The sequence below is a fragment of the Pelodiscus sinensis genome, chromosome 11 (assembly GCF_052426305.1).
Source record: "Pelodiscus sinensis isolate ZL-2025 chromosome 11, ASM5242630v1, whole genome shotgun sequence".
Lineage (NCBI taxonomy): Eukaryota > Metazoa > Chordata > Testudines > Trionychidae > Pelodiscus > Pelodiscus sinensis.
The window spans coordinates 16,164,740-16,185,492 of record NC_143062.1 but is presented as its reverse complement, the minus strand read 5'-3'; the positions used below and the strand labels follow the sequence as shown (position 1 = coordinate 16,185,492).

The 20,753-nt window shown below is 55.9% G+C and overlaps 2 protein-coding genes across 4 annotated transcripts in view; one reads left to right on the top strand and one right to left on the bottom strand.

Annotated features, from left to right (window-relative positions):
• Positions 1-923: 923 nt before the first annotated feature.
• On the bottom strand, positions 924-16,213 carry MAP3K11 (mitogen-activated protein kinase kinase kinase 11). Of its 2 annotated transcripts, XM_075939234.2 has the most exons (11): positions 14,449-16,213; positions 11,082-11,159; positions 9,858-10,038; positions 9,540-9,688; positions 9,183-9,358; positions 8,286-8,526; positions 7,495-7,608; positions 5,633-5,774; positions 5,218-5,309; positions 2,849-3,445; positions 924-2,684 (listed from the first exon to the last, which is right to left on the bottom strand). In XM_075939234.2, the coding sequence occupies exons 1-11, from the start codon at positions 15,137-15,139 to the stop codon at positions 2,215-2,217; spliced, it is 2,931 nt and encodes a 976-aa protein (XP_075795349.2). In that variant the 5' UTR covers positions 15,140-16,213; the 3' UTR covers positions 924-2,214. The 2 variants fall into 2 exon arrangements, with proteins under 2 accessions (XP_075795349.2, XP_006131683.3); XM_006131621.5 differs by lacking the exon at positions 11,082-11,159 and having other exon boundaries at positions 14,449-16,203.
• A 2,783-nt stretch (positions 16,214-18,996) lies between these two features.
• PCNX3 (pecanex 3) overlaps positions 18,997-20,753 on the top strand; it is a 35,594-nt gene continuing 33,837 nt past the window's right edge. For both annotated transcript variants that reach the window (XM_075939227.2, XM_075939226.2), the window contains exon 1: positions 18,997-20,231. In XM_075939227.2, the coding sequence (XP_075795342.1) occupies positions 20,079-20,231 (153 nt within the window). In that variant the 5' untranslated portion in view covers positions 18,997-20,078. The remainder of the gene's footprint in view (positions 20,232-20,753) is intronic.

Genomic DNA, 20,753 nt, shown 5'->3' with positions numbered 1-20,753 from the left:
CACAGGTCCCAGTGGTTCCCAAGGATTTGTGAGGGGGAGGCTGATTCCACCCAAGCATGTGTACGTGGGAAGGGGGATATATCCCTATGCAAGCATGTGTCATGGAGGGGCTGGGAGTGTCTGTCCCTGCTGGATAGAATGAGCCCCCTCATAGCTGCTCCCCTACATGTGGCTAATAGCTCTAGGAGATTCCTGCATTGGCTGGCAGCTGTTGTTGCTCTGGGACTGGAGTTTCCCATGTTGCAGCTGTTGCCTCCATCGGGCACTTGATCTTCCACTTCTCCAAGTTACCTAGGATCATGCCCAGTGACCCCAACACAGCCCCACAGATGCTAGAGGTGGTGGATGAATCCCATTGCCCACATAAGATCATTGTGTAAAAGGGTCTTGCTGGCACATGTGTGCAGCAGTCACTTCCCAACCCCCTTTCCATGCCAGGGACCTGCAGCACTAGCAGCACTGCCAGCAACCTGCAGCTGGTGCAAAGTGAGGCATGTAGGCACAGAAGCATGAGCACACACAGTATCTGGGTCAGCACCATGCCCCAGTGATACTCAAAGCCACACTTGCCCGGATAGTGTCATGCACCCAGGGCTGCCATGTGAGCCAGGTGGTCGATGCAAAGCTGCAGTGATTGGCACTGATGCAGGTAGACATGCAAGGGGCATGCACACAGCTGAGTCTTTTCTGCACCCAGAGGCCTTTGGACAACCACATGCACCTCCCCACACTCTGCTAGGTTTGTGCCCATACCAAGTGGGTGTGCAAATGTGGCCAAGCCACTCGTGTGTCTCAAGGGCCTGCCATGGGCTCAGCGCACCCTGGGGGAGCCTCTCTCCCACTGGTGCCCTGAGATCCTTGGAGCAGTGAGCTGGGTGTGGGGGAACCAAAGCAGGGGCAAGAACGGAAACAGCAGGCAGTGGCTGGAGGCAGCTGGGAGTTTATTTGGTCTCAATCCATGGGCAGCCCGAGCTTTGGCTGCTCCCCAGCCTGGGGTCTTGGTGCAGCTATAGGAGGTATTGACATGACCCAGTCCCCCTCCCTGCCCCCAGGGCAGGAACTCACTGCTGGAGGAAGGGACAGAGTTAATGGGCACTCCAGGGTGAGGGGGGGAGCAGCAAACTGGAAGAGCAGGTAATGGCATGGCAGCTCCCAGATACACTTGTCTCTGGCCCATGCATGGGCAAACATGCCCAGCTTCACAGGCTGCACTCAGACCCCACCCGAAACAGTCGTCACATACACTCCCATGCTTCTGGCTTCACACACACCCACAGACACAAGCACAAAGGCACTGGGGTAGCTGCACGCATGTGCACCAGCTGATGCTTTGCACACTTGCCCAAGTACACATCTCCCAGCCTTACATGCACATGGATGCTTGCACACCCAGGCACATGCTCACCTACAGCCAGTCAATGCTCAGGAATGTAGCAATGGAGGGGGCGGTGTTCATCCCATATCAGCCCCACACAGGAACATCCCTATGACAAATGCCTGCTATCCACCAAAGGGGCTGCTGCCTTGGAGGGGTGGCTTAGTCCCAACCAGACACCAGGACCCCACATTGGGAGCAAGGGAGTTCACTACTAGTGTTCTTGAAACACATGGGCTGAGCGCCCCAGCCCTGCTGGTGCCCCTCACTATTGACCTGCAGCCCCTTTCTATCCCAAACCTGGCCTCTCCCAGCTCTGCTGGTGCCCCTCACTCCCAAGCAGTGATCATTACCTAAGCAGTGTCTCTGAGAACAAGGAGTGGGAGTTTGGCAGAGACCAGACTACCTCATGTCACATGTAGCTGGGGATTGGGGATCACAGTGATCATGGCACCTGGCTCAGAGGGTGCCTAAGCCACTATTAGTCTTTTCTTTAAGGTGTGGGGAAGTGCCCCAGTTACTCCCTAGGAGCCCCCAGAACTCCCCCCACCTCTCCAGTGTATAGCAAAAGCTCCTCCCACTCACCCCAAACATCCAACACAGAGATCCCCACCCCCAACCTGAGCCTTGTATCTAGTACAACGATTGATGCGAGATGGGATTTTCTGTGCCCAGAGCTCAAGGAGGGCAGGACTTCCAGTGTGCAATTGTCCAAAGAGGGCTGGACTTCCTCCATGCAAAGTCCGTGTAGGGTGGAATTCCCAATATCACCCACTTTCCTTGTAGGACTTCCTGTGTACAACTGTCCAAAGAGGGTGGGACTTCCTGCGTCGCCTGTTTCATTTTGGAACTCTGCTCTCCTCCTGTGCGGATCTGGCCACCCACCATGGCAGGGGGTGTTTCTCTTTGGTCTGGTCCAGACGGGCATGAAAACCAGGTGAGTGGCGTGGAGGGGGCGAGGGGTATGGACTGAGTTGGCCATGGTCCAGGCGGCAGGAAGGACTGGTCAATCTGGGTGCTGAGGCAAAGGGGTCAAAGGTCTCCAAGTCAAAAGGCTGCGGTGAGGGATGGAAGAATGGGTCGGAGGTCACGAAGGGGTTGCTGGAGTCAGGGGTTGCCGCTCGATGACGGCGTGGCTCTGGCTGGGGTGACTGGGCCGGGGAAGCACGGGGCCCAGCCGACACAAAGCTCCAGGGGTCAATGCGGCTCCGCACAGGGGAGGGGCGAGGACGGGAGATGAGGCTGGTGTGTGGGGAAGGGCGTGGCGAGTGGGGGCTGCAGGGGGATGAGGGGGATGGGAGGGCCCCACCTACGGTGAAAGAGAACAGAGAACATTAGAACAATAGGGGGTGGTTACCTACTTACCAACCCCCTTGTCCCAACCTCAGCCAGCCCATCCCTTGCCCCAGATCTGGGTCAGAGCCAGTGCCCCCTATAGGGGAAGTCTCTGCATCTTTGCAACTCTCCACTTACCCCACTTATTTGCCCTGCTGCCAGGACTCCATTCCTCCTCATGTCGTGGGCTCTTTGGTGACTTCTCACTCCACAAGGGGGTCAGGGAACTTCTGTCACCACCTGGGACCAGGTCAATGAGCAACTCCACAGATTCTGGTGTCCGAGCTGGCCCCTCCTGGCCCTGATCCATGGACTGTGGCGTCCAGGCCAGCCCCTCCTGGCTCTGTTCTGTGGACCCTGGCATCCGCCGGTCCTGGCATTGTTCTGTGGACCCTGGTGTCTGGCCTGGCCTGTCCTGGCTCTGTTCCATGGACCCTGGCATCTGGGCTGGCTCTCCCTGGTCGAGCTCCACCAGCAAGGCAGGGCAGTGTGTGTCCTTGGGGGAGAAGCGAATGAGCTCAGGAGATGGTGGGGGTGTAGGTGCAGGCGGGGGCTCACCCTTCTCCTCTCTTCGGGCCTGGGACAGGTCTCGGCCCAGTCCAAGAGAGGCCAGCAGCGCTGTGCCCCTCAGCAGTGCTTTCTGGATGAGTTTAGGGGTGCTGATCCGCTCCGGAGCTGGTGCCCGCTGCTCCTCAGACTCCTGTGTCCCATTGGGGCCTGGAGCTGGGATATCACCTGCAGAGAAGGGACAGAGCCATAACCCACACCACCACTCATGTTAGGAATCCCCCACCCAGTGAGTGAAGGGAACAGTACACAGAGGGTGCATCTACACAGCAGGGCTTAACTTAAAGTAAGCTACGCAAATTGAGCTATGTCAATTGCATAGCTTGTTTTGAAATAGCTTATTTCGAAATTGGGAGTGTCTACACAGCACTTATTTCGAAATAGAGCACTCTTCCTCCAACTTCCCTTACTCCTTGTATAATTAGGGTTATAGGAGTCAGAGTAAGAAGTCCTCCATCTTGACAGTATTTCAACACTCTTCCAAAATAACTGCCAGCTGTGTAGATGAAGACTAAGTTATTTTGAAATAACACTAGTTATTTCGAAATAATGTTGCTGTGTAGATGTAGCTAGAGACAGCATGTCCCATCCCTCCAGCGAATTCCCCTCCATCCATTCATCCTCCCAGTGATCCCTTGCACCCATCTATCTTCACACACAGGGTATGTCTACACTACCCCCCTAGTTCGAACTAGGGGGGTAATGTATGCATACCGAACTTGCTAATGAAGCCCGGGATTTGAATTTCCCGGGCTTCATTAGCATAAAGCCGGCGCCTCCATTTTTAAAAGCCGGCTTGTTCGAACCCCGTGCCGCGCGGCTACACGAGGTTCCACAAGGCGTACAGATAGATCGGAATGGCTACATAGTTCGAACTATCTAGCCTGTGCCGCGTGTAGCCGCACGGCACGGGGTTCGAACAAGCCGGCTTTTAAAAATGGCGGAGCCGGCTTTATGCTAATGAAGCCCGGGAAATTCAAATCCCGGGCTTCATTAGCAAGTTCGGTATGCATACATTACCCCGCTAGTTCAAACTAGCGGGGTAGTGTAGACATACCCACACACACTCAACTGTGAGCTCTTCTGGACACGGACTGTCTCTCTGTGTGGTACCTGGCCTGAGGGGGCCCCTGATTGCAGCCAGGAGGTCTGTATGGTACCTAGCATAAGGGGGCGCCCTGACTGTGGCCAGTAGTTCTGTGTGGGACTGTCCCAAGGGGGCCTCTGATTGCAGCCAGGGGGCAGGAGGTTGTACAGAGCCAGGCCCAAGGGGGCTCTTGATCCAGCATGTACTGTGTAGTGCCAGCCAGAAGGGGCCTGATCTCAACAGGGGAGCATATGCTGCCCAGCTCGGATTAGGGATGTAAGCGAGTAGTCAAGTTGACTACTCACATTCCCGCCCCCCCTTATTACCTCTGTATCAGACGCAGCAAGGGGTGGGGGAACCAGGAGCTGGTGCTAGGGGAGCTGACTTAAAAGCCAGTTCCCCCCATCACTGAAGCAGCCTCTGTCTGTGGTGGGCACAGGCTGCTCAGCATCCTGCGGAGCAGCCCTTGTGTGTTGCAGCCCAGGCTGACCACAAACAGAAGCTGTTCTGACAGCAGCCCCTGTCTGCGAGGGGTCTCAGCTCCCTGCAGGCAGCCCAGCTCTTACTTCATTTAAACTGCAGAGTAGCTCCCGCACCAAGCGCGAGCCAGGACTGAGCGCCCTCCCTTATTGACTAATCATGTAGTTGATAAAAATGTTATCCACTACGGAATTAGCAAAATACCTGCTTCTTAACATCCCTAGCCCGAATGTCAGTCGAGGGCAGTGTGTGGTGCCCAGCCCATCAGCAAGACCTCCTCTGGTTCATGCAGTGACACGCTCTGGGTACCTCACCTACCTGTCTGATCTTGACACCAGAGCCAACCTGTATCCCCTCCCCCATGGGGACTCACCATTCAGGGCATGCTGGGGTGGGGCCAGCTCCACAGAATTGGGTTCCTCTGGGTCAAAGTACCAGGTCGTCTCATCTGGCCGGGATCTCCTTCTGCAGAGGATAGGGTGAGGGGGTTAGAATCCCGAGAGGGACAGGCAGGGGGGACAGCCAGGGGGAGCAGCTAGAGAACAGACAACTGAGATCTAGGTGTCCTGGCTCCCAGCCCCTCTGCTCCAGACATTAGAACTTTCTCCCCTCCCCAAGCTAGGAAAGAACCTGGGAGTGCTGGCTCTCAGCTCAGTATTTGTCTCAACATTACTAATTGTTTAGTTAGTGGCCATAGGGGGCAGCCAGGACGTCTCCCCAAACACAAATTCTGGGGCTTAGGGAGCAGTGGGGAAGTGTGTATGGGGAGGAGAAGCAGCATCCCCTACCTGCCATTTTGGGTGCTGCCCTCCCAGGGCTTCGGGGATCCAGGACCCCAGTTCTTGCCAGGGCGGCGCTCCCCATTCCAGGACTCCTCTGTGCGGCGCAATGCCTGTCTGCCCCAGCTCTGGCTGCTCTCTGCGGGCTCCACTGCACAGAAGGAAGCACTTGGGTCAGTGGGGACTGACATCACATCAGCCTCCCACCCAGGGCGGAGAGCATGGATCAGACAAAAAGGACATTGTAGGTGAATATGTTACGATGGCAGCATGTTCCCCATGACGTCATTTCTTTCTGATCAGAGAAGCACAAGTGATGTCACATGTAATTCTAATTACTTAATTTCCCTCTGACTTATTAGAAGCATGCTCAACTCCATTCCATGCAATCTTTGTGAGGTATCATTTTATTCTGACCAATCAGAAATCACTAGCAATTATATCACATATCAACACTTATGATGGCATTTCCTGCAGGCCAGGGAGGCCCAAGAGATCATATCATATGCTCTGTTAAAATGTAATTCTCTCTGATCACTGTAAAAGCGATGAGAAGTCCTGTGGCACCTTATAGACTAACAGATCAGTTAGTCTATAAGGTGCCACAGGACTCCTTGTCACTTTTGCAGATTCAGACAAACACAGCTACCTTTCTGATACTCTGATCACTGTGTGTAACAATGTTATAAAACTGTGGTGTCTTTTTGACAGCCAATCAGCACAAAGCACAGACCATAATGGAACAGGAAGTCCCTATGTCCTCCCCCATCAGCTTCTTCCCCCAACCTCATTTACTCTGGTCCACTCAGAATAACCACAGGAAATGATAACACAAGCAACTTTCTGTAATATTGTTTTCTTCTATCTGTACCATGTTGGGTCATCAGACTTAACAATAGGGGATGTCACTTCACTCCATCCAATCAGTGTAAAGATGGACACACTAACGACACATCCAGTGATGTAACTGAATTCAGGCCAGTCAGTGCTGAGGGGAAGGAGGTGTGCGTGTATATGTATGTACGGGAGGAGGGTAGGTTGCCAGGTGTCCGGTTTTAAATTGGACAGTCCAGTATTTGAGCTTTCTGTTCAGGAAACGAATTGACAAAATGTAAATATCCGGTATTTTCTAAATAAGATGTAATGTAGATTGCGATGTAATGTCAAGTGTGTCTGGTATTTTTGTTGAAACCATCTGGCTACCCTAGGGGAGGGGGGAATATAAAGCAACCCATGGATGATTATATCTAATACAACTAGCTCCCAGGATGGCTCTTATTGTACAAAAGTATATCATGGCCAAGTAGCTATGACATCATAGTTAATGCTAAGATTTTGCCAGGGTTATTTGTGGTACAAGTAACAGACAGATCATGGGCAATAAACACTAATTCATAGAAGCCCATGACCTGTACCACAAATAACCCCGGCAAAATGGGGCAAGGGGGGCTCCAGCCCCACTGCTGCTGCAGCTCACAGTAGTTAGGAGCTGTGTCCCCTCCCACCTCCGCCTGCAGGAACTGGGAGCCATAGCTTGGAGTTCCAGAACTGGGATCTCTGGTGTCCCACTGGCTGACAGTTACAGAAGCAGAAAGTGTCACAGATTCTGTGACATAATCACAGCCTTAATCATAGTTTGTACTTCTGTGACTGACCAGAAGGAAATGACATCATGGATGAATACATATAATGTCATCATCTGTGCCTCTCTCATTGGCCAGATGTGATGACAGCAAAGCTCTCCCTCTTCAAGCAGATACACCCCCAATGTGGGGGCAAGTTCAGGGGGAGTCCCAAGCCACTATTTCATAGGGTGGGCACAGAGCCTTACTCCAGCTCCTACCCCCTTACAGATGTTGTGTCTCACTCACACTGGATGGCTCTGAAGCGTGGGAAGGTCGGGGAGCCTCCAGCCCCCACCTCAAAGACATTCTTCCTCTTGTCCAGCCCGGGGGAGGCCTGTACTGTGATGCGGTGTTTGAAATCTAGGGGGATGAAGAATCGAATGGGTCAGCGCAGCTCCCTCTCCCAAAATGACCACCTCCAAAAGATCTCTGTTCACTGCTGCCCAGGGGCCATGGCTGGATTCTGATCTCAGCTCCCTAAGGTCAATCCAGAGTCACCCGCAACTGCACGGGGGCTAAGGCCAGATTTTGATCTCTGCTCCCTGGGTGGGTTCCCACACTCATATGTGCTTGGCTACTCCAGATTTACACCAAGTGTTTCTGTTAGTGTCATAGCCCCCCGCTCCTCCGGGAAACCAGAGTATACAAGGTAATTAACCTTGATTAACCACAGCCTGAAGCCCTTGTACTCCCATCCAAAGCCCCAAACGGGGTATTATCTGGGCAGCTCTGAGGAGCACGCACCTCACCATGGAGGGGAGCAGGGTGGCAGAGGGAGAAATGGGGGCCTTGCACAAAGGATGGGTGACCAGTCCTTCCTCCCCCGGCTGTGAGCCCTGGGTTGGCCTAGCCCTTAACACTACAAATAAATGCCCCTCAGTCCCAACTCACAGCCCCTGGCTATCCCAGCCTGGGCTTCCTCCAGCCCTGCTAGTGCCCCTTAGTCCTAACCTGCACTGCTCTGCTATCCCAGCCCTGGGCTCCCCGCCAGACCTGCCAATGCCCCTCAGTCCCACCCCACAGCCCCTGGTCTATACCCAGGGGCATGCTGATCCTCTCGCTGTCCCGTCCCTTGAGCTTGTTCCTCTTGAAAGTGCCCTTCCTGCGCTTCACGTTGGGAGGCTCCTTGTTCATCTGCTGGATGAGCAGGGTGAGCTCCCGCTCAAACACCTCCAGCTCCCACTGGGCCAGCTGGTGCTCCCGCTGCCGCAGGAACTCTTCATGGGACTTCTGCTCCAGCGCTGCCCGCTGCAGCTCCTCCTCCCGGCTCAGCAGCTCCTGCCAAGGGAGGGGGAGGGGGTCACCACACCACTCGGGGGTTATCAGCAGCGCCGACTGCAACGCCCCTGGGTGCCAGTTGGGTGCTAGGGAGAGGGAGGGGTGTGGGGTGGACTCAGCAGGGGGTGCTGCTCTGCGCTGTAGGGGAATGGGAGCGCTGGGGCAGCGCTGGGGGTGTGACTGCAGTGGAGAACTGTCAGGAGGCTCAGTGGGGAATGGGAAGTTGGTGGGCACAGTAAGGAGCAGGAGCCAGGCCATGGGAGCTCAGTAGGAAGTCAGGGGGATCTATAGGGTGAGGGGGGCTGGACTACGAGGACTGAGTGGGGAGCCTGACTGTAGGAAGGGACTGGCTGTGGGGGCCCAGTGGAAAGTGGGGGGTAAGTAGGTAGGGGGTATGGACTGTGGGGGGAGCAGACTGGAGGGTCTGAATGGAGAGTGGGGGTCTGGACTGTGGGGATTAAGGGGGCTCAGTAGGGAATGGGGGGCTGGGCTGAACAGGTTGGGGGACTGGTGAGTCTGAATAGGGGTGGGCATGTGGAGTAGAGGGTGGGGGACTCAGTGGGGAGTGGGAGTATGGAGCTGGGCTGTGGGGGGGTGCAGTGGAAATGTGGGACTGGGTTGCGGGGGGCTCACTGGGGAACAGACAGAAGCTGTACCTTCTCCTTGGCTCGCAGCTCATCAAACATGCCCTGGATCTCCAGCTTCCAGTCATCCTGCATGGAGTGGAAGGAGTCCTGGGGCATCTCCTCCAGCACCTGAGCCTCCAGTGCCGTAAGCTGGGTCAGGATGGAGTCAAAGCTGGGCCGTCCATGGGGGTCCTGGTCCCAGCACTCTGGGAGGGGAATGACACGTCAGTGTGCAGGGTCTGTCTCATCCAGCGGGGGAGGGGCAAACTGCCCAGTTACCCAGCATCTGGCCCTGGTGAGACACAGTCCCTGCCGTCTCTCTACCCACTAGACCACACCCCCTCCCAGCACTGGGATAGAACAGGGCACCATGACCCCTCCCCTTACCTGCCATGAGCTGGGCGAAGGGTTGGGGGCAGGTGGAGGGGATGGGCAGTGTCAGTTTGTTGACGGCGACGCCGTAGGCCACGGCCAGTCCATCAATGCCGCGGTATGGGACCTCCCCGGTCAGCAGCTCCCACAGCAGCACGCCGTAGCTGGGGGGGAGAGAGCGTTATTGTGTGTGAGTGCAGGGAAACAATCTGCAGCATCCCTCATCCCCAAGGTAACCTGGGAGGGCAGGAAAGAGGGCAATGGACATTAGACCCCACTCCCGCCAGTGCTGCGATGGAACCCAGGCATCTTGGCTCCCCTGGGAGTGCTCACCTCCAGACATCACTGCCCTTGGAGAAGGTAGATGCCTTGATCACCTCAGGTGCCATCCACGCATAGGTGCCAGCTGCACTCATCTTGGTGGTGCGGTGCCACTCTCGTGCCAGCCCGAAGTCTGTGATCTTCAGCGTCTTCCCATTCATGTCCCCTTCTTCAATGCGCTGAGACAGCAGGACTTTGGGGGAGGGAAGGGGTCAGTGCCCTGCCAGGGAAAGGCCCCATTCCCCACTGCCTGAGGCCCTATGGGAGCCCACACCTCTAGGATTGACGTGCTGTTCGCAGCACATTCCCTGTGACGTTTTTCTGGGGAACCTGTCTGCCCTGTGATCAGTTCCCCTTTCCCAGCCAGGGCTCATGAGCTAGTTTGTGCCAGGGCAGGTACCAGTGAGGACAGGTCACCAGCAGCTGCTCCTTGGCAAAGCTGGCCCAGGACCATTTCACAGCTATGGAAATTAAGGCAGGGAGCAGGGACTTAGGCAAACTCTGTGCAAAGCCACAGTGGCAAAGCCAGGGATAAAACTCACGGGCCCCAACGCCCAGCCCCTGTGCTCTAGCCACTAGCCCACACATGTCTCTAGGAATTGGGGAGAGAGCCCAGGAGTCCTGGCTCCCAGCTCCACCCTGTCTGGGCCCAGCTTGGCTCTGCAGCCCCATGACCCGTAGGCGAAAGAGAAACATTCCCTGAGACCATGCTGCACTAAGCTGTCTATTGTGCACAGCTACAGGAGAATTGCTGCTTTGTCTTCTGCTCCAGCCAGTTTCCCCACCCCAAGTGCTGCAGCCACACCCCCAGCACTGCCCCCAGCTCCCCCAAATGCTGCAGCCACACCCCCAGCACTGCCCCCAGTTCCCCATCCCAAGCGCTGCAGTCACACCCCCAGTATCCCCAAACACTGCAGCCACACCCCCAGCACTGCCTCCATTTCCCTCCCAATGCTGCAGCCATACCCTCAGCTCCCCCAGGCACTGAAGCCACACCCCCAGTACTGCCCCCAGTTTTCCCCCCAGCACTGTCCCCATCTCCCTCCCAACACTGCAGCCACTGCCTCTCTCTCTTCTCCCAGTTGACAATATGCCAGGGAGTCCCTCCAGGAGGGAGGGGAAGAGCAAGATGGGCCCCCTTTTCCAAGCACCAGAGCACAGTTGGAATCCCCCCCACCCGTGAGTCCCTTGCTTTTTCATCCCTTTCACCCCCTCTCCTGGATTCTCTGCACTTACACTCTCTCCCGTTGCTGTTTTCTCTCTGCTCCCCCCTTGGGGAGCAGGAAGCTGGGGCAGGAAGTTGCCGGCAGGAAGCTGAAAAGGGAGGCCCTATAAGCCAGACCAGGCGTTCCCACAGCTGGGAAATGGGGACAGCTGGACAGCAGCTCCAACTGCCCTCTGGCAACAGCCCCCCAATATTCTCTCCCCTACCCCGGAGACCCCAAGATCACATCCCTCACTGTCCCATCCTACACACCTGCTGCTCTCCAGACCACATCCCCCACCACCGAGCCTCCCTCCCCCAGCCTGCAGCCCCCAATAACCACTCCCTTCCCCCACAGCCTCCAAACTGCAATCCCTATTTTATCCTTCTCCCCCATATTATGTTCTCTCTGCATTGGACCCTCCCATGCTGCAATGACCCATGTCCCCCACCACAGCCCCCAATACTCTTTCCTCTCCAGTCCCTCCCAGACACCCCAGTACCAATTCCCTGCCCAAGCAGTGTCCTCCCTTCCACAGCATCCCCCAGAGGCTACATCTCCCTCTGGCAAGCCAGGCCCCCATTAAAGGGAGCCCTTCACTGTGTGTGTGTAAGACAGGCAGCTCTGCCCCCACAAAACCACCCCAGCTCCAGGCACCTCCAGTGGGGCCAGTTCCAGAGCTGGCTGGGCAAACAGGAATTAGTCTAATTTAGAAAGACACATTCCCTTCCCTCTAAATGTGGGTTAATGGCTGCTCCTACCACCAGCCACACTCCCACTGATTCCAGCTCTGGAAAGGGCATGGAGGCTAGTGGTTAGAGCAACGGAGGCTGGGTGTCAGGACTCATGGGTTCTATTTCTGGCTCTGCTGCTGATCTTGGGTAAGTCCTTTCCCTTCAGGGTGCGTCAGTTTCCCCTCTCGTCCATTAGTCCAGTCAAACAGTAAGCTCTTTGAGCAGAGATCCTCTCACTCTGGGTATGTGCAATGCCTGGCCCAACAGGACCCTGATCTCAGCTGGGGGAATCAACATCTTTGTGGAGTTTGGCCCCATGGGGCCCTGATCTCAGTTGAGGGTAGTTGGAGTCTCTGTGGAGTCCAGCCTCATGGAGCCCTGATCTTGGTTGGGGGGAGTTGGAGTCTGTGTAGAGTCCAGCCCTTTAGGGCCCTGATCTCAGTCAGGATGTGGGGTTCAGGGTCCATGGAGCCCTGATCTCAATTGGGGAGAGATGTTGAGATCTTGTAATGCCCAGCCCCTCAAGGGTCCCAATCTCAGCCTGTGTCAGTTCCCCAGGATGCAAGATAATTCCCTGCCCCACAATGCTACCCTCTCCCAGTCCTTGAGAAAGACCACCCCTGCCTTAGGGGCTGGCTGCAGCCTCACAAAGGTGAGGGAACGTGGAGGGTTGGTCTAGGAGGGACCATTTGCACACAGCCAGTTGAGGGCCTGCGCGCGCCACCAGGCATGACCTCAGGAGGCAGCTAGCAGGTGTCCCTGTGCCCGCTCCCCAACATGTGCCTGTGAATGGTCCCTGCAGTAGGGCATGCTGGTAATTCAATGGTGGCCTGGGCCAAGGGAGTGCCAGCCAATCGGCTCCTTAGGAGCCGGGAGAATACTAATAGGCAGAGGGGTCAACCAGGGTGAAAGACAGGCCCCCCCAACCTTTCCCTCTATCCAGTTCATTATTGATTAGTTAGGAACCAGGGATAGAACACAGGGGTCTGGCTCCCAGCCCTGTCCCACACACTAGAGCTCACTCCTCTCCCACAGCTGGGGATAGACTCTCAGTCACTCCTGCACTAATTATTCACCTCCTCTTCCTAATCCAGCTCAGTGTGACCCCAGGCTCTCTCACCATCAAGTCTCTAAGGCAGGGCTACTCAACACATGGCCCATGGGCCGCGTTTGTTTGCGGCCCACGGTGCAGTTTGGGTTTACATGGGGCTCAGCATGCAGCCTGTGGGTGGGAGCCAAAACAAAAAAGTAACCAATATAACGGTCTTCTGTTGATATGTGTTTTAGTCGTTTAATTCCTGGACTGTCATTGCTCATTAAAAGTGCTGTCATATGGGTGGAAATTGGGCTATTATTGCATTTTACTAATATCAGCGAAACTGACTTAAATGGAGCCTGTGTGTTGTGTAGTCTTGCCTTAATCTTTATATTCATGCCTGTCAGTGTGAATGAAGCTATTTGCATATATTTGCATATATTTTTGCATGACTATGCAACCACACTTAATTTGTGGCCCTTGGCATGTGCTGTGAGTATCATTGTGGCCCCTGGGGCTTCTAAAGTTGAGTAGCCCTGCTCTAAGGGTATGTCTGCATTGCGAAGACAAACCCACCGCACAAGTCTAAGCCTGGTTCTGCTGACCAGGCTGATGGGGCTTGAACTGGGGGGGCTATAAAATTGCAGTGTAAACATTCAAGACTCAAGTGGATATCCAGTCTCTGAGCCCTGCAGGCCCAGCCTGAACCCCCATGCCTGCCCTGCAATTTTTAGCCCTGCAAGCCCAAGTCAGATGAGCCAGGCCAGCCATGCAGTGGGACTTTGGTTGCTGTGTAGACATAGCCTGATGCTCCTGGTACCTCATTTGATCTAACAGAACCCCCATAGTCAGCAAGTCCCCAACCCTGGTGCTAGATCAGAACTAGTGGCCTTTGGAGGGCCAAGGCCCAGTATCGCATTCCCTGTCCCCTGCATTTTACATACATGCCAAAATCACATTTTTCAAAGGCCCCACAATTGTCATCACTTCCTGCAGCCCAGGGTCAGTGAGGTCAGAACCCAGATGCACCAGCTGAGTTGCGAGAGAGGTGCAGGGAGGAGCCTAGTGGGGCAGGGCTGGGATAGCAGGGTTCTGTAGGTCAGGACAGAGGGACACCAGCGGACTTGGGGGATTCTTTGGAGGGCTGCAGGCAGAGGTATATTAGGAGTTTGGGGACCCCTCCCCTCCCCTCCTGCCTGCAGTACCCTCAGCACTCCTGCAGGGAGCATGGGGCACTCATTTTTCTAGGGGGCAGCCCAATTGGCTGGAGTAGCTAATCTACCACGGACTACAAATCAGGATTGAGGACACCAATGGAGATGGGGGATCTTCAGGGGGTGGCTGCAGGTCGTGACTGAGAGACACCCATATTGCTGGGGGGATCTCATGGGCGGGTTGCAAGTCGGGACGGAGGGACACCCATAGAGTGGGGGGGATCCCATGAGGTGGGGGCTGCAGGTTGGGTTTGAGGGACACTTGTGGATCTGGGGATTCCATGGGATGGGGGCTGCAGGTTGTGTATGAGGGACTCTAATAGATCTGGGAAATCCCGTGGGGTGGGGGCTGTAAGGTGGGTTTGAGGAGCCAGTGGGTCCTGTGGGGCACCATGACTGCAGAGTGACACTCACTGTTGTTGGACTTGAGGTCACGATGGATGACAGGTACGATGGCCCCACAGTGCAGGTACTGCATGCCTCTGGCGATCTGCACCGCCCAATCCACCAGCACATGGGGGGGTATCCTGCGCCCGGCCAGCGCACGACTGAGTGGGCCCCCGGCTGCGTACTCCATCACTAGGCACAGGTTGGGCTCCTGCAGGCAGACGGCCTTGAGGGCGATGATGTTGGGGTGGCGCAGCATGGCAAAGAGACGGGCCTCCTGGCGTACGCTCTCTGCTGTCGCACTGATGTCTTCATCTGGATCCTGGCGTGCTGCCTTCACAGCCACCAGCTCACCCTTCCAGGTACCACGGTACACCTTGCCGAAGCCCCCCACCCCAATCACCTCCTCCAGCCGCAGCTCCCGGAAGTCAGCGTGAACTGGACCGTCGCCATAGCCGACGGGCTGCAGGGAGACGTAGCTGGAGGGGAAGATGCCCACTTGGCTCCGTACCCGGCCTGCCCACCAACCTTCATCACCGGACACGGTGGCATCCCATGACAGCACCTCCACGCGGTCCCCCTGGCGCAGGCTGAGCTCGTCACTGCCCGCTGCCTCATAGTCAAAGAGTGCTGTCCACACTGGGTTGGCGTAGGCTGCTCCGCCACTCCGCTCGGGCCCCCAGGCACCCTTCCGCAGCAGGTTCTTCAGTGGCTCCATGCTGGGTCGTAGGCTGGTGGAGGCTTCTAGTGAGCCCCTGCCCAGCTGGGGCCCTTCACAACACAGGCATCTTCCTAGAAGGGTGCTGTAAGACCAGGCTGAGGGTCCTGGCTCGCAGGGGTCTCCCCAGATCAAGATGATTATGGGACAGGGAAACCTGCCCACCTACAGGAGTCCCCTCCCATCTGGGAATCAGGATCCTCCTCTACAGCCTAATCCCCCCCTTGCTGGGACAGTTACACTCTACTCCCACTGCCAGGGGCCACAACCATCCCCCGCAGTCTAGTCCCCCCACTCAGGGCACAGACTTATTCTCGCCTATTTCGCTCCCCACACACAGGGGCCAGGGTCAGACTACCACCTGCTCCCCCCACAGGGGCTAGGATCGTTCCCTACAGCCTGCTTCCCCCTACAGGGACCAGGGTTACCCCCTACTTCCCCACAGAGGACAGGGCCACCCCCTACCGCCTACTTCCCCCACAGGGGCTAGAATCGCCTCCTCCCACGGGGTTAGGATCGCTCCCTACTCCCCACAGAAGACAGGGACACCCCCTACCGTTTACTCCCCCCACAGAGGCTAGGCTTTCCCCCTACCGCCTGCTCCCCACCGGGACAGAGAAGTGCCCCTCTGCCTGCGGGATCCTCTACTCCGATCTAGCTACGGCTTCCCCCCGCCTAGCCGTGCCCACACTTCGCTCCCTCCAGCTGGCCTGGCCCTAGCTCCGTCCCAAGCCGGAGCACAGCGGGGAGGAAATGCCTCGGCTTGTTGAAGAAGTTCCGCGGCTAGAAGCCGCCGCTCCTGGGTCCGTCTCTTCGGCAGGGTCCCGGCCGGTCCGGACGTGGGAAATGCCTCTGCCTCTCGGTCACTGGGCGGCTCCGACCCCACAGAGAGCCGGTGGGTTGGGGGCTCAAAGATCGAGAGTTTGCGACGGCGGCTAGAGGTGGCCTCTTCTCCCCGCCTCTCATGGGGTGTGCTCCGGATCCCCCAGCGCAGCGCCCGCTGGCCTGGCCCGGCCCGTCTCCCCGCCCCCACAGGGCACTAGGGTGGAGTCTGGAACCAGGAAGGCGGAGCGGGTCACATTGTTACCGGGACAAAGGAAAAGGAACAAGAGTGGAGACACAGTTCAGGAGTCGGATTAGACTGGGGGAGGGGTTGGGAGCCAGAACGCCTGGGTTCTCCGCTCTGGGAGCGGCAGGGTTGGCGGAGCTGCGAATCAGCACATTAGGCTCTAGCCCCAGCTCTAGGAGGAAATGGGTCTGGTGGTTAAAACAGGGAGGGGGCTGGGAGACAGAAGGCCTGGGCTCCTGGGCACCTTCTTGTTCCTGACTCTGTGCTCATTCATGAGTCGTCCAGAATTTACTTTTCTGTGGCTGCAGTGAGTCCCCCTGTCAAGGTGCCCAGCCAGGAACTGCAGCTTTGTCAGCTGAGCTCCCATGGCAGTGCCCAGGCAGGGACTCTGTCACTGTGGGTTCCCCCTCTCCCGTGCTTGTAACTGTGGAGTTGTGAGCTTCCTCATAGCAGTAGCCAACAATGGTTTCCATGCAGTAAGCTTCCTCAGTGGCAGTGCCTGCCTAGGAAGTGGCAGGGTGCACAGTTCACTACCACATTCATAAATCCATGCATACTAAATTCAGCTGAGTTCCCTTGGGAATGGCATTTTCTGGGGGATTTGGGGAACTATTCTTGGTTTCCTGACTGCTGGGCCATGCTAAGCTTCCTGGGGCCTGGACTGTCTCAGACTATTAGTGTGTGAATTAGAATAGCACTGTGCAGATCCTGACAGAGATCAGGACCATGTCATGCTAGACACTGCATAGACCTTAACTAAGAGGGGAGTCTCTATTTTACTGCACACTGTATGGACCCCCATAGTGATAGCGCTTGACTGGGACTCAGGACTCCTGGGTTCTACTTTTGGTTCTGCCATTGCCCTACTGTGGGACCCTGGCTAAGTCCTCTCCCTCCCACTATTTAGACAGTGTGCTCTCTGGGACAAGGAGTGTTACTCACTTTGTGGAAAAAAACAGCAAGCAAATGGTCGGGTAGCACTTTATAGTAGAGAAAGCTACAGCAATTCATATTCATGTTGACTATATATTTGAGAGCGGATGTGCATCTTTCTGTCTGCATGTCCTTCCATCCGTGAGTTAGTTTGTTCAAGAACTCCTAAATGGTAAGAGCTAGGACCACCAAATTTGGTATGCAGCTTCCTCTTATAATTTAAAGCAAGGTCAGGGTTTGGTTGGGCCAGGACAATGGGGTTTGTGTCGAATACAATTGTTTCTCATCACCTGGAAAGGGAGGGGTGTGATAGCAGGGACAGTTATTCTCATTAATGATTTCAGGGAAGCAGCAAGCACCCCAGCCCCAGAGAGCAGCTGCTGACTAGCAGCACGGCCCCTGCCACCCCAGCCCTATGGAAAAGCTGGTGGGCAAGCTGCATGGTCCCCACTGCCTCAGGGGAGAAATCTGCAGCTGCCCTCCCCACCTCCAACCCTCTGCTCTGACTCCTGCACTGACTACCATGAGCCCCTTGTCACCCCCAATCCTGATTCCTGCACCCCCACATCACCAGCTCCCTTCCCTGAGCCTCTCCTCACCCACAAGCCTGACTCCTACACCTTCAGCCTTCTATACTGAGCCCCTCATATCCCCCAGACCCTGCCTTGACTCTTGCACCCCCTCCCCCATACACCCAGCCCCAAAGGACCCGAGCAGTGCCAGGTAAGTCTTCTAGTAATAAATAATAATTAACCATCAATCTTCATTACTTCCTATTAGGGCCTGATCCTTGGGCATCTCTCCATTTACTTCCCCTCAGCAAGGGGGAGAGGATGAGTGGTATGCACCTTACTTATTCCTAAGCCCACTCAGTCTGACTCAGTTTTCAACCATCAATACCCAAGAGGAGCCCTGTATGGAATACTAGCCTACTATAGCAGCTGGCTAATAGTGATATGGTTGGCTTTTTGGATGATGCCTAGGAGTTGGGAGGAGTTGCTAGTTCTACTGAGAGCCTCTGCTGGGGCAAAGAACCCCCATAGTTGAGGCCCTATCTAGAGCATCCAGTGCCTGCCAGAGCCCCATGCCCTGCCTAGGATCAGATGAAGCAGGTGTGAAGAACGGCCGCCTGTGAAATGCTCCTGGAAAGCTTGTAGTTCACTTACAAATCCAACGCTACCAGCTTAGGCTCGAATAAAGCTCTTAACTGGCTACACAAAGGTAATTTCCCCCTTTGGATAGTCGCATCAAATTCTGGGAAGGAAACACTCCCCCCCCCAGCCTAATTAGCCTCAGCAACACCGCTCCTACACCCGCTGTCGTGCGTATCTCCGCACTCTGCAACCCCCACTCCAGCTGACGGGAGGAAGTGGCTTTTACAGAGCGCTCACGACTCAATAAATCTGTTAGTGCAACATGACTCCTCGCTATTCTATTTGGTTAGGATACGGAAGAGTCACGCCCCCAATACACCCCTTTAAGCCTTCCTCAATTCTCAATGGAGGAGTAAAATGTCAATCAAACAGCACAGTCCATTAGGAATTAAGATTATACTTCCGTTAGAGCGCGCGAGCGAACGCCTGGATTTGCGCACGCGCAATTCACCATCCTGTATCTACCCCCCCAAGGACCTTTTTAGAACGCTTTAACTTTTGTGCGCGAAGAACGCAACTGGAAGAGGAGGAATGGCGTGACTAAAACCTGTTGCGCATGCGTGAAAGAAGTTCCGCAAAGTCTGCTCATGCGCCCAGGGGAGTGTGGAGCAGTGCACATGCGTATAGAGGACACAATTTAGTACATGCGCAGTGCTGCTTCAGCCGTCAGCCGTTTCTGAGTTGACCCACGCACTTTCACTTCCGCTTCCTGGCTGTGTGTTAAGGGGTGATCGGCGCATGCGTGCTGCTCTTGCTGTTCCTTTTGCTCCCTGGGCTCCTCTTCCGGCCTCCCCAGTTTCCAGTTGAGGTGCCGCTGCTGGGTTCCCTCTGCGCTCGAAGGGTTCCCGGACTGACCTCTGACCCCGGAAGTGAACAAGATTTTTTTTGGGGGGGCCCTTTAGCATTTCTGGGACGCTGGTGGGAGCCGCTCGGGCTTGCTCCGACCCTCCCACCCTCGGGTCTCCCGACTGCCCGGGCCCGTCACCCGGGTTCCCCACCCTTGCTCCTACCTCGGCCCCTGCTTGCGTGGGTTCCCCTGCCCGCCAACCATCCTACCTGGGTCCCCACTCACCCCCGCCCGCCCTTCTTCCCTGCCCCCCGCTGCCCTCTCTACAGGGCTGTGCTGCCCCATTCCGGTCTCCTCCCATCATACTGGTAGCCTCCTACTGGGGGGTCCCACCTTGACACCGTGTTGCCCACACCCTTTCCTGCCCCATTCACCCTACTGAGGCCCCCTATCCTGGGCTGCTGTTCAGTGACAAGACGGGGGCTGCCAGCCTGTTCCCCAGGGTGTCCCTCTCCTGTGTCTCCAGTTGGTCCTATCTCTGCTTGAGCTTGCAATCCCCACCACTAGAGAGTTAGTTCCCTGCCACCCTACCTCCTTCTTTACCTCCTCCACAGTTTAATTTAAATTTCCTTGGACAGTGGAGATAACCCCCCTCCCTCCAGCAGTCATAATGGCATGAGCAAGAAAAGGGTGAATGTGGAGGGAGGGGGGAAGCTTTTTGCTGTGGAGGCAAAAGGGCACGTTGGATGGCTAGTGAGACTCCACAGCAGTAGCTGAGGTTCTCAGGGGTAGGTGTGTGAGGTGCCCATACCTGCTGAAGGAGGGCAGCCTGGTTTAACTAAGAGAGGAGTGAGGTAGGATTTTGGGGTCCCAGGCTGCAGATCATGGGCTTTTAGTTGCCTTGATGAAGGATATTGCAGGTGCAAGCTTGGCAGTCACGTTCCCTGAGCAGGAGGAACGGGCGGAGGGGGAGGAAGAAGAGGCACCACCGTGGCCATGGGCTCGCAGGTGCTGCAAATCCTGCGCCAGGGCGTCTGGGCCTCGCTGACAGGCGGCTGGTTCTTTGATCCGCACCAGAGCACTTTCTCCAACTGCTTCCACCTCTATACCTGGATCTTCCTGCTCACCTTCCCTTTCCTGCTCTACATGGTGAGTCAACCTCAGGCCCCTCACTGCAGATTGGAAGTTAGGCTCCTGACCCTACAGCCAGTCATGCATGTCACTTTTGGTAACCTGGGATGTGGGGTCCTGGCATTAATGCCCCAACCTGGGGTCCTTTCCCAGTGTAAAAGCCAAAGGATGGGAGAGGAAGTTGAGGTACTGATCATGAAGTAAGTGGCCCAAGATCACCCCACAGGTCATGGCAGAGCTGGGGGTAGAACTTGAGTCTCTTTTACCCCTGCTTTGCACTGACCTGTAACTGTAACTTTAGGACCTGATCCCCAAAGCTGACTTTCACCTGGAGGCAAGCTCCCCTTGCCACTGAGCATGGCACAGAAATTGGAAGCTGCTGGGGGACTCTAGGCAAGATGTCCCATGTTATTGCTGGCTGAGCCTTTAGCAGAGTGGAAGATGGGCATGTTGAGATTCAGAGAAGGATGGTGGGCTTGTGTGTGGGGAGCAGTATACTTCTGTTCAGCCCTCTTGCCTGCCTCAAGTCGAGTCCCATCC